Raw genomic sequence first — 14819 nt, forward strand, 5'->3', positions numbered from 1 at the left:
GTGTGGAGGTGACGGCACTTTGCTGTGTGAGAAAGAAGTCATCTCTGCTGGAGCTGATGCGAGCCAGATGTGTCTGGCCTACCTGGCTTATGGTAAAGACTTAGACCTTGAAGGATAAGATGGAGAGGGTGGGGCATATCTGGCTCTTATGAACTCTGAGGTTAGAAGCAGAGGAAGCCAAGAGGAAAAGGAGGGCTAGCCTGGTTCCTATGAACTAGTCAGGACCAGCATGAGCCAGCCTTCCCGGATCTGACTCCATGTCTGTCTAGGAATGTGGTCTGGAGTTCTGCCAAAGTGGCAACTTCTTCTTCTCAGACTTCCTCTGCTTCATTCACCTTCATCTTATCTTCTCCGTCTCTCTTCATCCTCAGTTTTAATCACCCAGCCTACTTGTCAGGCTCTGTCCTGTTAAAGCTCTTCTGTTATGTTACTATTCATCACAGATAATGTTTAGAAAGTCTTAAAAAACAAAAAGAAAAGAAACAGGATCAGGAAGACGTCAGAGCCCTTAAAAGTCAATTTCAGAAAGTCGGTTAAATTAATTTAAGACTAATGTGAAGCATCCCGTTCAATCAAGCTACGAGGCGCACGTGCCTCACACACACGAAAACAAGCGAGTCAGTGACATCACCGACGCGGCTGTCTGACCAAAACCACAAAAGAAGAGTAAGCCGCTTCAAAATGACTGCTGATAACATCCCCTCAGTCACGTCTAGTTTCGATATTAGGAATCAAAGGAAGTGAAGACGCGAGCTGAGACTAAATAAGAGTCAGAGACTAACACAGTGTTAGTAATTTGTGGGACTACTGACGGGAGGGACAACCAGAGAGTGTGAGTGAGTGAGTGTGTGAGTGTGTGTGTGTGTTGTACGTGAGGGGGGAAAAAAAAGATGGCTAGATTAGGAAACGGAGTGTTCTTCCAGCACGAGTGCTTCACCGGTATGCCAAGAACTGCTTATTGCGCTACTTTTGGGAGTAAACAGGAACAAAAACACACAAGGTTTCTATTGCAAACCCTAATTTTGACCAAATGGTTACTGCTTATGGTCCTCGTTTTGTCTTCGGGATGACCGCTGCAGTTGGCAGTGACACATTTCTATTTGCAAAATAATTTTTTTTTTTTTAAAATCTGGAAGTTTTATCAGATGAAGCAAGAGAAGCAATCAGCTGCAACAAAGGGTCACTGTGTCCTGAGAGAGTTATACTCATGAAGAAATTGGTGTGACCACCAACATGACCACCACTCTACCGCACACTCTGCAGCAGCCAAGTCACAGGAATGTGAGGTTTACTGACAAGCCTGTGGTTTCTGAAGTGTCGGAAATTTAAACATTAGGCTCTTGCCAACACTTAGAGTCAATAGCAAGTCCAGCAACAAATCTGAAACCTTACAAGCACCCTTTGCATCATCTTTTAGCCCATTTGTTCTGTTTATATCTTTAAAAATATTGCTTACACACCTGGATGTAGAAAGGTATTCCAGCGCTTCGTCGCGTGGCGCACAGCTTAGATGATGGGTCGCTGGATTTGACCTCTTCCAGAACCTCAGAAAGCCAGCGAGCAGGAAGCTGCTGCAGGGCCTCACTTCCACTCCTTATACACAAACACACACAAAACAATGACATGGACGTAAGCAACAAAGACTGAAATCTTTTAAGTTTCCCTGTGCACTGTAGTCCACACATGAGTAAAGTCATACTCATCATTTTCCATATACACAAAACCAAAACAGGCCACTCTCATCAAACCTGGATACATGCTCGCATGTTAAAAACCCCGCTGACAATCAGACAGACCCCACAGTAGGTTTTGGGGTTTTTGTTTCAAACTGATCATCTATGAAGCAGCTCTGGTGGACACACACTGATCTGTTACTTCTGTAACAAACAGCTGTTTGACAAAAGCCAAATAAGCAGAGTGGGCAAATTAAAACAATGACATTTGTGGGAAAGAGTAAAGATGTAGTACTGATGCATAATCCAGCCTCACAGTGAGGGCGCAAACATCATCATGCAGTGAATGCGTACTGAAATCCAGTTTTCTCTTTCAGAGTACTTGTATCCAGATGTTCCTTCCCAGTATACTGCTGGTATTAAAGTACTCAATATAAAAAAATATGTATAAAAACAGCCACATGTTGAACAGAGCAGTACACGGCACTTGTTGCAAATAAGAGTGAACACAGACACTGAAACAGTTTGCTAAAATAACCGGCTAGCTGAGCCAGCAAGCTAACAAATACTTTCTTTTTAAAAGCAGGTAGCTGCAAATAATCAATAAACAGTTAAAGTAAAAGGTTTTGAATAAATGTTAAAATATATAACGCAAAATATACACTGGTGAAAAGTTGGCTAAATTATTGACAAAGTAAAAAAGCAATGAATAAATGTTCCAATAATATCCCAAAAAATGTTAATGGTGAAAACAGCTAAAAGGAGGAAAATGGTCACAAGTGTTAGCGTGAGTGGCTTTGTCAGTAATAGATAAATAGCTAAAATGCAAAATAAAATTGGTGCAATAAAATTGTATAAGTGAGAAATACATTCCCAATCAAAAGTTTAAGACAACGTGACAAATGGCAAAAAAAAAAAATCATATAATAAATCACGAGGGACGCTCTCTGCAACATCTGGACAGAGCCAGTGGCCGTTTGACGCCCCTGCACCTCCTGAAGGAAAAAGCACCCCAGACCATTGTGGCGCCGCCTCCACTGTGACGCGTAGAAAAATCTCGGGTGGGATCTGCTTGTTGTGTCAGCAACGTTGGAAACCATCAGGACCAATAAGGTTACATTTTTTCCTCATCAGAGAAGAAAACTTTCTTCCACCTTTCAATTTCAGTGACAGTGATCCCAAACAAACACACCAACCCAAACCTCAACATGTGTGGGACCATCTTTACAGAGAATGGGCCAAAGGGCAGCCAACGTCCAAAGAAGAGCTTTGGATGTCCTTCAAAAAGCCTGCAGAACTACTCCTGAAGACTTCTTAAAGAAATGACAAGAAAGTTTGCCTAAGAGAGTTCAGGTATGCTGAAAAGTAAAGTTGGTCATGCCAAATATTGACTTTCAAGCTTGTTATAACTGTCCAAATGGTGTTTTTGCCTTATATACTGTATTTCCATGCATCTATATGGCCCTTCAATAAAGGGCTGCAAATATTATTATGAGAGATGGTCTCAAGACTGTCTGAGGAGCTTGGAAAGAAAGCTACTGAAAGACATGACTATTAAGACATGACGTTCGACATGAACTGACATTAACTATATTTGTTTTACCGCAAAATTACGCTGTTATTAGTAGAACAACAACTGCTGGGGGCATGTCTCAGCACAAAAATGGAAACCACAGCTATAAACAACTGCAGATAGAAATTCACTTGTATAACCAAAGAATTTAGTCAAAAAGAAACAGAAAGGAGAAAGTGAAGATAAACGGAAAGAGTGAATGAAAGAGAAAACTGAGAAGAATGGAGAGAGAGACAAAGAGACAGAGTGAAAGAGTGCAAACACAGTGGAACACACCGAAGCCAGATCCCGAGGCAGAGCATCAAAAGGCTGCGGTTAAGCACCCCGCAATCAACACCCCATAACCCAGCACACGGCCTGCATACCATCCACACATTGCTCTTTCCCTCATGGAAACACACACTCGCATCCACACAAGCCAGCGGCAGGACGCACACACTCCCCGGTACTCCTACACACGACCGCTAAAATGTTACACAACGCACAGAGAGCCTGGTTTCTACACAAGAACAAAACAAGTGAGTTTTGTTTTAACTGCTCAGCACTGGGTGGTTCAAAGTCAACACTGCTGTGACGGTTTTGTGGCTGGTGACCCGCCGCAGGGCTAAAGACGTTTTCCACAACCCACCATTGAGGAAAACTGGGAGGTACATGAAAGTGAGAAATTCTTTCATGTCGTTTAGAATTAAAACAAATATTTTCTTCCTCCTCGGGAGAATAATAGAGAGATTATTTCTAGGAATAGCACAGGTGATGAGGACTTTGGCGTCATATGTCACTCCAGCCAAGTTTAACGCTGGCCCTGGCAGCACACTGGCACTGAGGCCAAACCAGGCTATTGCTCTTCACTGAGCAATTTAAGCGCAGGAAAACTGTCATTTTCTTTTCTCATACTGCAAAGAAGTGTTTTGCAAAATGCTGGTTTTCAAAGAAAAAGTTTGAAAATGTTATGAGCTATGAGTTGCACTTTTCTGTTTTTGTCTGAGATCGATTAATCTTTCAGTCTATAAGTTGTAGTTATCATTTCAAGAATTTGCAAGCTGAAGCTGAGATGTTTTTGTTTGATGTAGGACTTCAGGACCTCCTTTATCATATTTTCTGTTTCATAAGGGACCGAATCTTTTCCTGCAGTTTTGTTACGTGCAGAACGTTTTGCTGAAATGAGCAAAGACTTCCCTGACACTGTCTGGATTGCAGCGTACTTTGCTCAAAAACCTATCCATGTCCCTGGTGCCTTTACACGTCTACAGACTACCCACACTGTGTGCACAAATGGGGACATGCAGTTTAGTAGGGTTAGGTTAACTGAGGATTCTAAATTGGGGCGCTCTGTCAGTGCACCCCAGGGTGGCTGTGGCTACAAGGTAGCTGCCTCCACCAGTGTGTGAATGTGTGTGTGAATGGGTGGATGACTGGATGTGTAAAGCGCTTTGGGGTCCTTAGGGACTAGTAAAGCGCTATATAAATACAGGCCATTTACCATTTTACCATAAATTGGCTACAGATGTGACAGAGTGGCGACCTGTCCAGGGTCGTGACCCGCCTCTCACCCTACACCAGCTGGGATAGGCTTGATTAGGTAACCCAAAGAAAATGGACGGATGGACGGGCACTCATACACCCCAAAACATCACAGATGTCTCTCCAAGATTTTCATGCTGTCCATGATTTAATGTGTTTGACCATTAAAGGGTATTTAACAGTCTGACTCCACTTTAAAGGAGCTGCATGTTTCTTTTAATGAGATCGTCAGAGGCTTGCATGTTCGCCCTGTGCCAGCGTGGGTTTTCTCTGTCACCAGCAGTTCAGTTCTTTCACACCCATGCCTTTCTGCTGGCCATCCAGAGGGCACCAGATTAGAAATAAATCCAATTATCCAGCCTTGATTTATTTAGAGTGGATTATATCTGAAGAACATTACTGAGTATGCTTGCCTACTGCTAATTACAAGGCACAGGGACACTCACTGTCGTGATGGAAGCTAATGCCCATGGCCGTCCAACAGTATCACCTTTCAGTCCATTTATGCTGAATGTGAACACAGACACATACGCACCTGCACAACATGTCTGTGAGGCGTACAAAGCCCACATAAGCCAGTTCGAAGGCGCCACGATGACGGGACTGCAGGAGCTGCTGACGGAAGTACAGGCCTACCCCCTCCACCTGCAACACAGAGAGAGAGAAAGAAAGGAGATCAGCAGCTGAACTGTAAGAGGTGAACTGTGTGGCTGTGTGTGTTCACATAACTTTCCTCCTGCTGCACTCTCCAAATGAAGTTAGTTATGCCAGTTTCAAAGGATCAAAATGACATAAGTCATGCTATATGCACCCAGTGATGCAACCTTAACAAGGCCAGGCCACGAGCTAGTGCAGCAGATCCTGTTTTCTCAACTGGAGGCCTGCAGGGCCAAGATTTGCCTTCATGTTCAACAATCATACAGTAGCAGCGCTAGCTTTTAATCACAGGTCTATATGGAAAAGACCTGGAAGCAGGGTTGTTACACTTTGGTTCACAAAACAACTGTTGTGTCAATGTGGGATGTTGTGACATTATCCAGAATATTCCGACTTGTAGATGTGTTGCTTTCATCTTTGGCTACATGTCTGTCTATGGAAGGCTTTAACAACATACAGCACCAACAGAAGAAATGCAAAGTAACCATGGATTTCACAGGAGCAGGTTCTATTCATTATAATACTTGCAATTTGAGCGCTTTTGTATTCATTTTAGTACTTGAAAGGAAAAATGTACTTGTAGGATATTTTGATGTACTTGTAAAAATATGTAACGTCACGTTGATTCAAGTCTGCTTCAAACGCATTCATATTACTCAAAACTGGATGAACAGTTTGAAGATTTGACATCTGAGAGTGGAATTAACTGATGAGTCGGATGTCAAAGCGTAACTTAAAGAGTTGTTGCATATCTGAAAGACACAGAAAACACATTTATTGAAAAGGAAAAAAAAAAAGCTGTTGGTCAACTTACTGCAAACAGATTCACCAAGTGGCTCGCTGTAGTTGGAGGTTCCCACAGTGACGGTGTCATGTTAGTTCTAGTGTGCTACGTTTTATCTTTCATTGAAACAATGAAGCATTTAGATCTGAGTGGATCCACCACAGTGGACTTTGTCTTTGTCAGCGCATGAATCAGCCTTTAAAGTCGAGCAATTATGTCTAAATACATCCAATAAACTCAATACAATTTCAAAACAATTACCCACCCACCACACTCCACCCTTGAAAATGACACAATTCCACTCGTGGCTCATTGAATGGTGGTAAAATGAACCATTTGGATAACCAGCTTGGTCATTTAGACAATTACTCAGAGCCTCACAGCTTCCAGCTGAAGGAAAAAAGCAGCATGGTGTACAAAAAATGGTTCTTCGCTACATTACCTAATCCCACTTTAGACTTTCCTCTGCTTGGCAAAGCTGCAACACTGGCTGCACTCTTGTTTTAGAGACACCACTTAGTTTTCAGCCAGGGAGCACTCTGCTCGTCAAGCGTGAGAGCGGCATGTCAGTAGCGTGACAAGTGCGTTCAAATAAGGATGCTGAGACATCCACATAATGGCCACTGTCAGTAAAACCATCCAGTTAGTAATAGTGTTAGCAGCATTATTCTAACTATACACACACACACACACAAGTCAGTGCTGTTCCTGCAGCAGTGTGTAAACTGGCGAGTGTGTTGCAGGTGAGGCGGCAGGGCGAGGCGGACGCAGAGCTCCACGGCCCTGTCATTAAGGCTGTGGTATCACCGCCACCACAGAGGCAGCCAGGCCCCGACTTAGTCAGGGGTGGCATGGAGGGCACAGGGAGGGGTGGCGAGGACCCAAAGCACAAACATAAAAAAAAAGAAATATAAAAAAAAAAAAAAGAAAGAAAGAAAATACCCCGTGTAAAAAGAGAAAAAAAACATCCCAACAGCCCCTTAGGGGATGTAGGGTTAGACACAACATCTAAACTAACACAGACTCAGACCCACACATGAACCAGAAATATGCCAGTCACTGTAAACTTCAGCCACGAGCCCTGATGTCACTGAAGGAAGAGAAAATGATGCATGAAGCTGGTCTGTAAGAGGAAAAACAGCAGGAGACTGCGATGAAACAAAAATGCTGCACGTGAATTAAAACTATGTGCAACATGAAAATCATACAAAGATAATAAATGCGGCAAAGATGAAAGGCTTAGACAGCCCGTTTCTGACCACGTGACTGGTCAATAAACTCAACTGACCCTGCAGACCTAAAGTGGACTAACTTGGACACCAAAGTATGGACTGTGTAAACCACAGCCTACCAAGCCCAATGACTTATCACACTGGTGGCCAGAGTGGACTCCCAGGACAGGCCTGACCTCACCGGGGTAAAAATGGCAGCGACAGTCACTGTTAAGATGGTCCCTTGCTGCCGGGGCCCAGACCGCTGCGGTGCTGAGCTGGGCCGAGCCGGGCCGCGGCTTCGCCTATTTAAAGCTTCCCTTTCGAAGGTTCCCGTCTGTGTAACTGTTTAAAAAGGGCCGAGCAAGCTTCCTGCGCGGGGCAGGAGGGGGCAAAGGGGGGGTGCACTTTATTTAGATGTCAACTTCCTGTTTGCAGCCTAGCCCGTTTCCCAGAAAAAACTTCCATGTGCGGAGAGAGAAGTTTCCCAAGTCTAATTACATGTATGGCTCGGCCGTGACAGTGACCCAAATAGCTAACTTCTCCCCCGATGGCCCCGGGTTAGACGGCACTCTCACCATGTTTGTTGTTGCTGCTGCCACTGCTCAGTTTCAGTGAATTATTTTTTGTCTTTACTACATGTCTCAGTAAGTCCTCATACCAATCTCCCTCTGGACTCTCTGCTGCTTAAAGGAAGGACTGAAGAGCACGAGCTAATCATTCCTGCAAGACCCAACAAATTTAATATAGCACACTATATACTGCACACAATTCTTTATATTAATAACTCCCTACTGCACATCACAATTATTATTTTTTTAAATCTCTCATACTTTTCTTCTTTTGAATCTTGTATTTTCCTTTCCATTGCATTTGACACTTTACTAATAACAACGTACCTTTCACAGGTATTGATACATTTCTATAAAGTCTATTATGCTCATTTCCAACTCCATGTTCTTAGACTTTATCTGCTACAACTCTTAATAATAATAATAATAATAATAATAATAATAATAATAATAATAATGGATTGCATTTACATAGCGCTTTTCTAGGCACCCAAAGCTCTTCTTCCTTTTAGCCTGCTTTCTTTTGATTGGCTGTCATTTACAATCAGATGGTCTAAACAACAGGTGGGTGGCGCTTTTGCATTCACAACCACAGCTGCGTGCTTGGGATGACCATATTAATGATATCCTGTTTCACTGACCTACAGATCCATAGTTAAAACAAGTCTGAAAGGGAGTGAGAGCAGTCTGCAGCTTCTGGCTCACATAAATACCGCCTTTAAGGACGTGTGCAGTAAGAAGGTACAGCAGCAGGAGACCACACTGGGTGGTCTCCTGCTGCTGTAGTTCATCTACATTTAGAGGTGACGTGAAGCTCTTTTGTACACCTTGGTTATAAGTCCAATGGGTGATAACTGATTTGCAAAAACAACATGCAAACCATGCTCTCATGCTTTTCAGGGAGAAAGTTCTTCCCATTTGGCAAAGCAGCTAGGAGACTGATGCAGTGATCTGTTTCTTTCTTATTTTATTGTGAAACACACATTTTCTACCATTTTGTTTGAAAAAGCTGTCGATGTGAAATCAGCCATGCTCCATAGGCTGGAATGTTTGCAGTGATTAATTTTATGTAACTGCTTACTGCAAATGATGTAACTAACGTTGTATCTTGTACTAACTCGGCAACCATCCAAACATTTCAGTCTGTGTCCAATCAAAAAAATATGATGTTGACATTTTCTGCTCAGCACTAGTTTTGCTTGTATTGACAGAAAATCCATCTGCGAAACAATCAAATGTTGTTTTAATAAAAGAGTTTAAGTTCGCAGCATAATCATTGTGACTTCTACAGTACATAGCTGACCAGATTAGGAAAAGCAAAAAGTTGACAATCAGTGGTTTTTATTCCTTGGTACAGTATTTAGTCAGCCACCAATTGTGCAAAGATGAGAGAGGCCTGTAAGTTTTATCATAGCTATACCTCAACTATGAAAGACAAAATGAGAAAAAACAAAATCCAGAAAAAAATCACATTGTCTGATTTTTAAAGAATTGCAAGTTATGGTGGAAAATAAGTATTTGGTCACCTACAAACAAGCAAGATTTCTGGCTCTCGCAGACCTGTAACTGCTTCTGTAAGATGCTCCTCTGTCCTCCACTCGTTACCTGCATTAATGGCACCTGTTTGAACTCGTTATCAGTATAAAAGACACCTGTCCACAACCTCAAACAGTCACACTCCACTACGGCCAAGACCAAAGAGCTGTCAAAGGACACCAGAAACAAAATTGTAGACCTGCTCCAGGCTGGGAAGACTGAATCTGCAATAATTAAGCAGCGAAGTGTGAAGAAATCAACTGTGGAAGCAATTAGAAGACATATAAGACCACTGATAATCTCCCTCAATGTGGGGCTCCACGCAAGATCTCACCCCGTGGGGTCAAAACGATCACAAGAACGGTGAGCAAAAGTCTCAGAACCACACACCTACTGAATGACCTGCAGAGAGCTGGGACCAAAGTAACTAAGGCTACAATCAGTAACACACTACGCCGCCAGGCCAGACGTGTCCCATGCTTAAGCCAGTACTTGTCCAGGCCTGTCTGAAGTTTGCTAGAGAGGATCGCTGTTGTTAGAATGTATTTAATATTACTTTCTACAGCAGGATCCTTTTCTGACTGGCGCAGGATGATCCAGAAGAGGATTGGGAGAATGCCAGATGAAACCAAAACAGAAAATTGGGGTAAAAACTCTACTTGTTGTGTTTGGAGGAGAAATAATGCTGAGTTGCTTTCAAAGAACACAATACCTACTGTGAAGCATGGGGGTGGTTTGCGGCTGTTTTTCTGCAAAGGGACCAAGACGACTGATCTGTGTAGAGGAAAGAATGGAGCCATGTATCGTGAGATTTTGGATGAAAACCTCTTTCCATCAGCAAGGGCATTGAAGATGAAACGTGGCTGGATCTTTCAGCATGACAATGATCCCAAACACACCGCCCGGGTAATGAAGGAGTGGCTTCATAAGAAGCATTTCAAGGTCCTGGAGTGGCCTAGCCAGTCTCCAGATCTCAACCCCATAGGATAAATCTTTGGAGGGAGTTGAAATTCTTTGGGCTGGGCAACACAAACATCACTGTTCTAGAGGAGATCTGCATGGAGGAATGGGCCAAAATACCAGCAACAGTGTGTGAAGACAGAAAACATTTGACCTCTGTCATTGCCAACAAAGGGTATATAACAAAGTATTGAGATGAACTTTTGTTATTGACCAAATACTTATTTTCCACAATAATTTGCAAAGTAATTCTTTAAAAACCAGACAATATGATTTCTCTGGATTTTTTTTCTTCTCATTTTGTCTCTCATAGTTGAGGTATAGCTATGATGAAAATTACAGGCCTCATCTTTTTAAGCAGGAGAACTTGCACAACTGGTGGCTGACTAAATACTGTTTTGCCCCACTGTAAGCAAGCTTGTGGGATCTCTTCCTGTCCCTTTGTTAAAGTGTAGTCCATATTCATTCTTTAGGAAGCCCTAAAATGAAACTCAGGACCCCACACCACCTTTGACAGGTAAAGGTGGTTTTAAAGCATATATTTTTATTCCATTGTGGGAAACTCTGTGGATGAACTCTTATTTTTAGAACTTAGATTTTCAAATAAAGCATTGCAAAGTAAATATTATGTACAAGAGAGCAAATATATGGAGATGTCAGACAATGCATTCAGTGTGTGTGTGAGACTGCGCGTGCATGCCTCTCTGCCTGTCTAAGGATGTGGGTGTGTTTCCCTCTCAGACGCAGAGCAGGCCAAACACATGGTCTGCCTCCTCTTTGTAACCAGTGCTCTGAGCTCCCAGCTATGCCAAATATGCTGTCAAACTCCAGCTGACCAGCTACTTCGGTGGTCTGTGTCAAACACACACACACCTCTTATTGCAAACTTTCAGGTGTTGTAGATTGAATTTTGAATGGATAAGGATGACATTCAAGTCTACACTCAATTTTTTTAACATTAAAAAAAAAAAAAAAAAACTGGACTCTTTCATTTACACAAGCATTCAAACCCTTAGATGTTGCTGTTGTCCTGTTTGCTTTCATAACGTGACTGGGGGCCACATGTGACAAGCTCAATTGATTACACATAGTTTAGAAAAGGGCGAATTGTGCGTATACAAACTCACCAGTTCACACTGCATATTAGGACACCTATGATAAAAAATAGCCATAAATCAGGGTAAATGTACCAAACTACCAGCGTTTCGGCTAAAGTTGCCTCCCTAACCAAAGCGGTGAATGGTGAATAGGCGATTTTTCAAAAATCAGCTGTAGTGGTTTTTGACTTGGCCTGTTTCTCCTTTTTTGGTCTGATGGTAAATAACATGTTCTTCTATTTCAGCTGTATAAGGCTGATTGGCAAACAGCTTCTAAATTACATTCACCTTTTGGTATTTTGAAATATATCTTAACACTCAAAATATTAAATAATTTGAGATCTGAGATGGGGGGGAAAAAAATGTGAACTTTACAATGTAAAGACTTTCTGAAGTGACTGTACAGAGCAGCAGGACAGCTTCCTAATTTCTTTACTTCTTGCAAACAAAAAACTGAAAAAAATGTTTGTCATCTTGAAAAACTCGAGAAAGTTGGAAAGGTCTCAACCTAAACGCTTAAACATAAAAATAAATTAGAAAGGAATTAAAAGAAATTACAGCATCACTGCCAGCTGCTCTTGTTGCCATGGTTTCACCCACAACAACAGTGCAGAGCTGCTAGCCAGGCCAACAAGGATGTCACACAGGATGCTGGTGAGGACCACAGGAGGTGTCGAGCTCACACACGTTTTTGGAAGGAGTTGTGTTTCGGTCACACAAACACTACACACATGCATGTCATCACTGCGGTAGGGCAGCAAGACTTTGTACGCAGAGACTTCAGCAGATCCAACTTCCCAAACCCTTTCACAATCATCCTACTGTCTGTCAATGTGAACAGATTCACTATCGATGTACGTACACACACACACACACACACACACACACACACACAGAGTGTGAAACTGATGACAACTGAATGAAGATAAAAGAGCTCAAGTTCAGATTTTCCTTGTCTGCCTGCGTTTGTTAAATAACTGCTTAAATAAGCAGTTATTTTGTTAACTCTGTTTTCCTGGGTCTTTTCACGTGTGCTATGAATAAATCTTTTTTTTCGGTACCGGTACTAGTTTTATTTTGTTGTATTTATCCGCGACACCTTAAAAGGCCGGTCTGTGAAAATATTGTCGGGCACAAACCGGTCCGTGGCGCAAAAAAGGTTGGGGACCGCTGATCTACACGCTTCTCACATCGCCTAGATTTAAAATCAATGTCACAACAATAAAAAGAAAAACATTGCAGAATCTCACAGAGTTGCGAAAGCATCATGAAGCATATGAATCAGAAAAAAAGTACAAATAGAACCAAAGTGTGAAATCCACAAGCTGCTTCAGAACACACAGTATGTGCCACAGATTGTACGTAATTGTTAGCCAACACTGCTCAAGATGCTGCAGGTTACCCTGCAGTCCAAAACAAAGAAAAACCACCCATTCAGCACATAAAAGCCTCTGATCCTTCCTGCTTTCTCTCTCAGTGTAAATACACTGTCAACAAGCAAACACACACTCATTACCCCCTACAAAGACAAACACAGCCTATGTCTGGTACCGTTGTTATTATGGACGCTCACATGCTGAAACACTCAGACAACTATTCCTGTGTGTGTGTGTGTGTGTGTGTGTGTGTGTGTGTGTGTGTGTGTGTGTGTGTGTGTGTGTGTGTGTGTGTGTGTTGTTGTTTGCAGTGCTCTGTCTTTTCCTGCTGGTGGTGGAAGTGATTTGGAAAGAATGCAGTGGAAAGGGAGAGGCGTCGTGGCCGTTAAACCAGCGGGATTGGGCCTCAAATGAAAGCGCGGTGCTAACGAGGGCGGATGCTAATTCAAGGGCCTCCTGCTGTGGGGGTCTCTCTCTCACACACACACACACACACACACACACACACACACACACACACACACACACACAGAGCATTCCTTTCTACAGAATTCACAATATACACACATAAACTGTATAACCGTACACGGTTTTCCTTTCTTTCTTTTTTTAGCAAAGAACTCATACTGGGATAGCAGAGTGTAAACGGTTCCCTTTCAGTCGATTCACTCGGTACAACACACAATGGGATGTATGGGATATAACGCCCTCGCGTGTCCTGGCTGAAGAAACCTTTATTCACGCCTTTAAAGCAGATGACGTGTGATGACACGGACGGCCCCGCCTGCCCATATAGCCACTGTCATCACAGTCATCCCTCAGTTCTTACGCTCTTCACTTCGCTGAGAACACCTCTGTTGAGTTGGGCTAGCTAGCTGCTGCTAGTTAGCTCCGTTGTCTGCTGACTTGAACTTAGCTTAACTGCCACTGTTTGTGCATTGCCATGGTTACCGGTCCGTTGGCATGCGTTGCCATGGTTACCGGTCTGTTGGCATGCATTTACATGCGTTGCCATGGTTATGACCCGTTGCCGTGGTTACCGGCCCGTTGCCATGCGTTTAAATGCGTTGCCATGGTTACGGCCCATTGCCCTGGTTACCGGCCCGTTGCCATGCGTTGCCCTGGTTACCGGCCCGTTGCCATGGTTACCGGCCCGTTGCCATGGTTACCGGCCCGTTGCCATGGTTACCGGCCCGTTGCCATGCGTTTACATGCGTTGCCATGGTTACCGACCCTCTCTCCTGATGGCCACATGCTGCCTGATGCTGCCTATTTTCCGAAGATCATGCCTGCATCTTATAGCTCAATGGAGTTTGAGTGTCTGAGCTTTTGCTCCCCTCCTTTTACATCTGAGGAGCAGAGGATGCAGCATTCTCTTTGTCCAGTGCATGTGCTACACACCTACATTGAGCGCACTCAGACTGTGTGTTTATGTGACCAGCTGTTTGTCTGCTTCGTTAATCCAAATAGAGGTAGAGCTCTGTCCAAACAGAGGCTGTCCCACTGGATTATAGAAGCTATCTCACTGGTGAGAGCTCATTCCACCAGGGGGATGGCAACCTCATGGGCTCTTTTTAAAGGGGTGCCTGTAGCTGATATTTGTATGGCAACTAGTTGGGCATCACCACACACTTTTGTGCGGTTTTATTGGTTGGACGTTACAGCCCCTTCGGTGGCTCATGCTGTCATTTCTGCTGGGTCTACCACTCACTAAGGATGTGGTGGTCCGATTCCGGTTCGGTGGCTCCTCTGTGGGGCGTGTATATATGTCCCATACTTATGTGTTGTACCGAATGAATTGACTGAAAGGGAACGAATAGTTATGTCTATAACTTCTGTTCCCTGAAGGATAGGAACGA

The 14819-nt window shown here is 43.2% G+C and overlaps 1 protein-coding gene across 1 annotated transcript in view; it reads right to left on the reverse strand.

Annotated features, from left to right (window-relative positions):
• The window catches only part of thada (THADA armadillo repeat containing), a 122148-nt gene that overhangs the window by 91442 nt on the left and 15887 nt on the right, over positions 1-14819 (reverse strand). The window contains exons 22-23 of the mRNA XM_086258352.1: positions 5303-5412; positions 1461-1593 (exon numbers count right to left, since the gene is read on the reverse strand). Of these exons, the coding sequence (XP_086114478.1) occupies positions 1461-1593; positions 5303-5412 (243 nt within the window). The remainder of the gene's footprint in view (positions 1-1460; positions 1594-5302; positions 5413-14819) is intronic.

This window comes from Aulonocara sp. 'chitande type north' Nkhata Bay, linkage group LG13 (genome assembly GCF_057382095.1).
Source record: "Aulonocara sp. 'chitande type north' Nkhata Bay isolate Kocher_YH1m ecotype deep benthic linkage group LG13, A_spYH_male_GT1.1, whole genome shotgun sequence".
NCBI classification, from domain to species: Eukaryota; Metazoa; Chordata; class Actinopteri; order Cichliformes; family Cichlidae; genus Aulonocara; species Aulonocara sp. 'chitande type north' Nkhata Bay.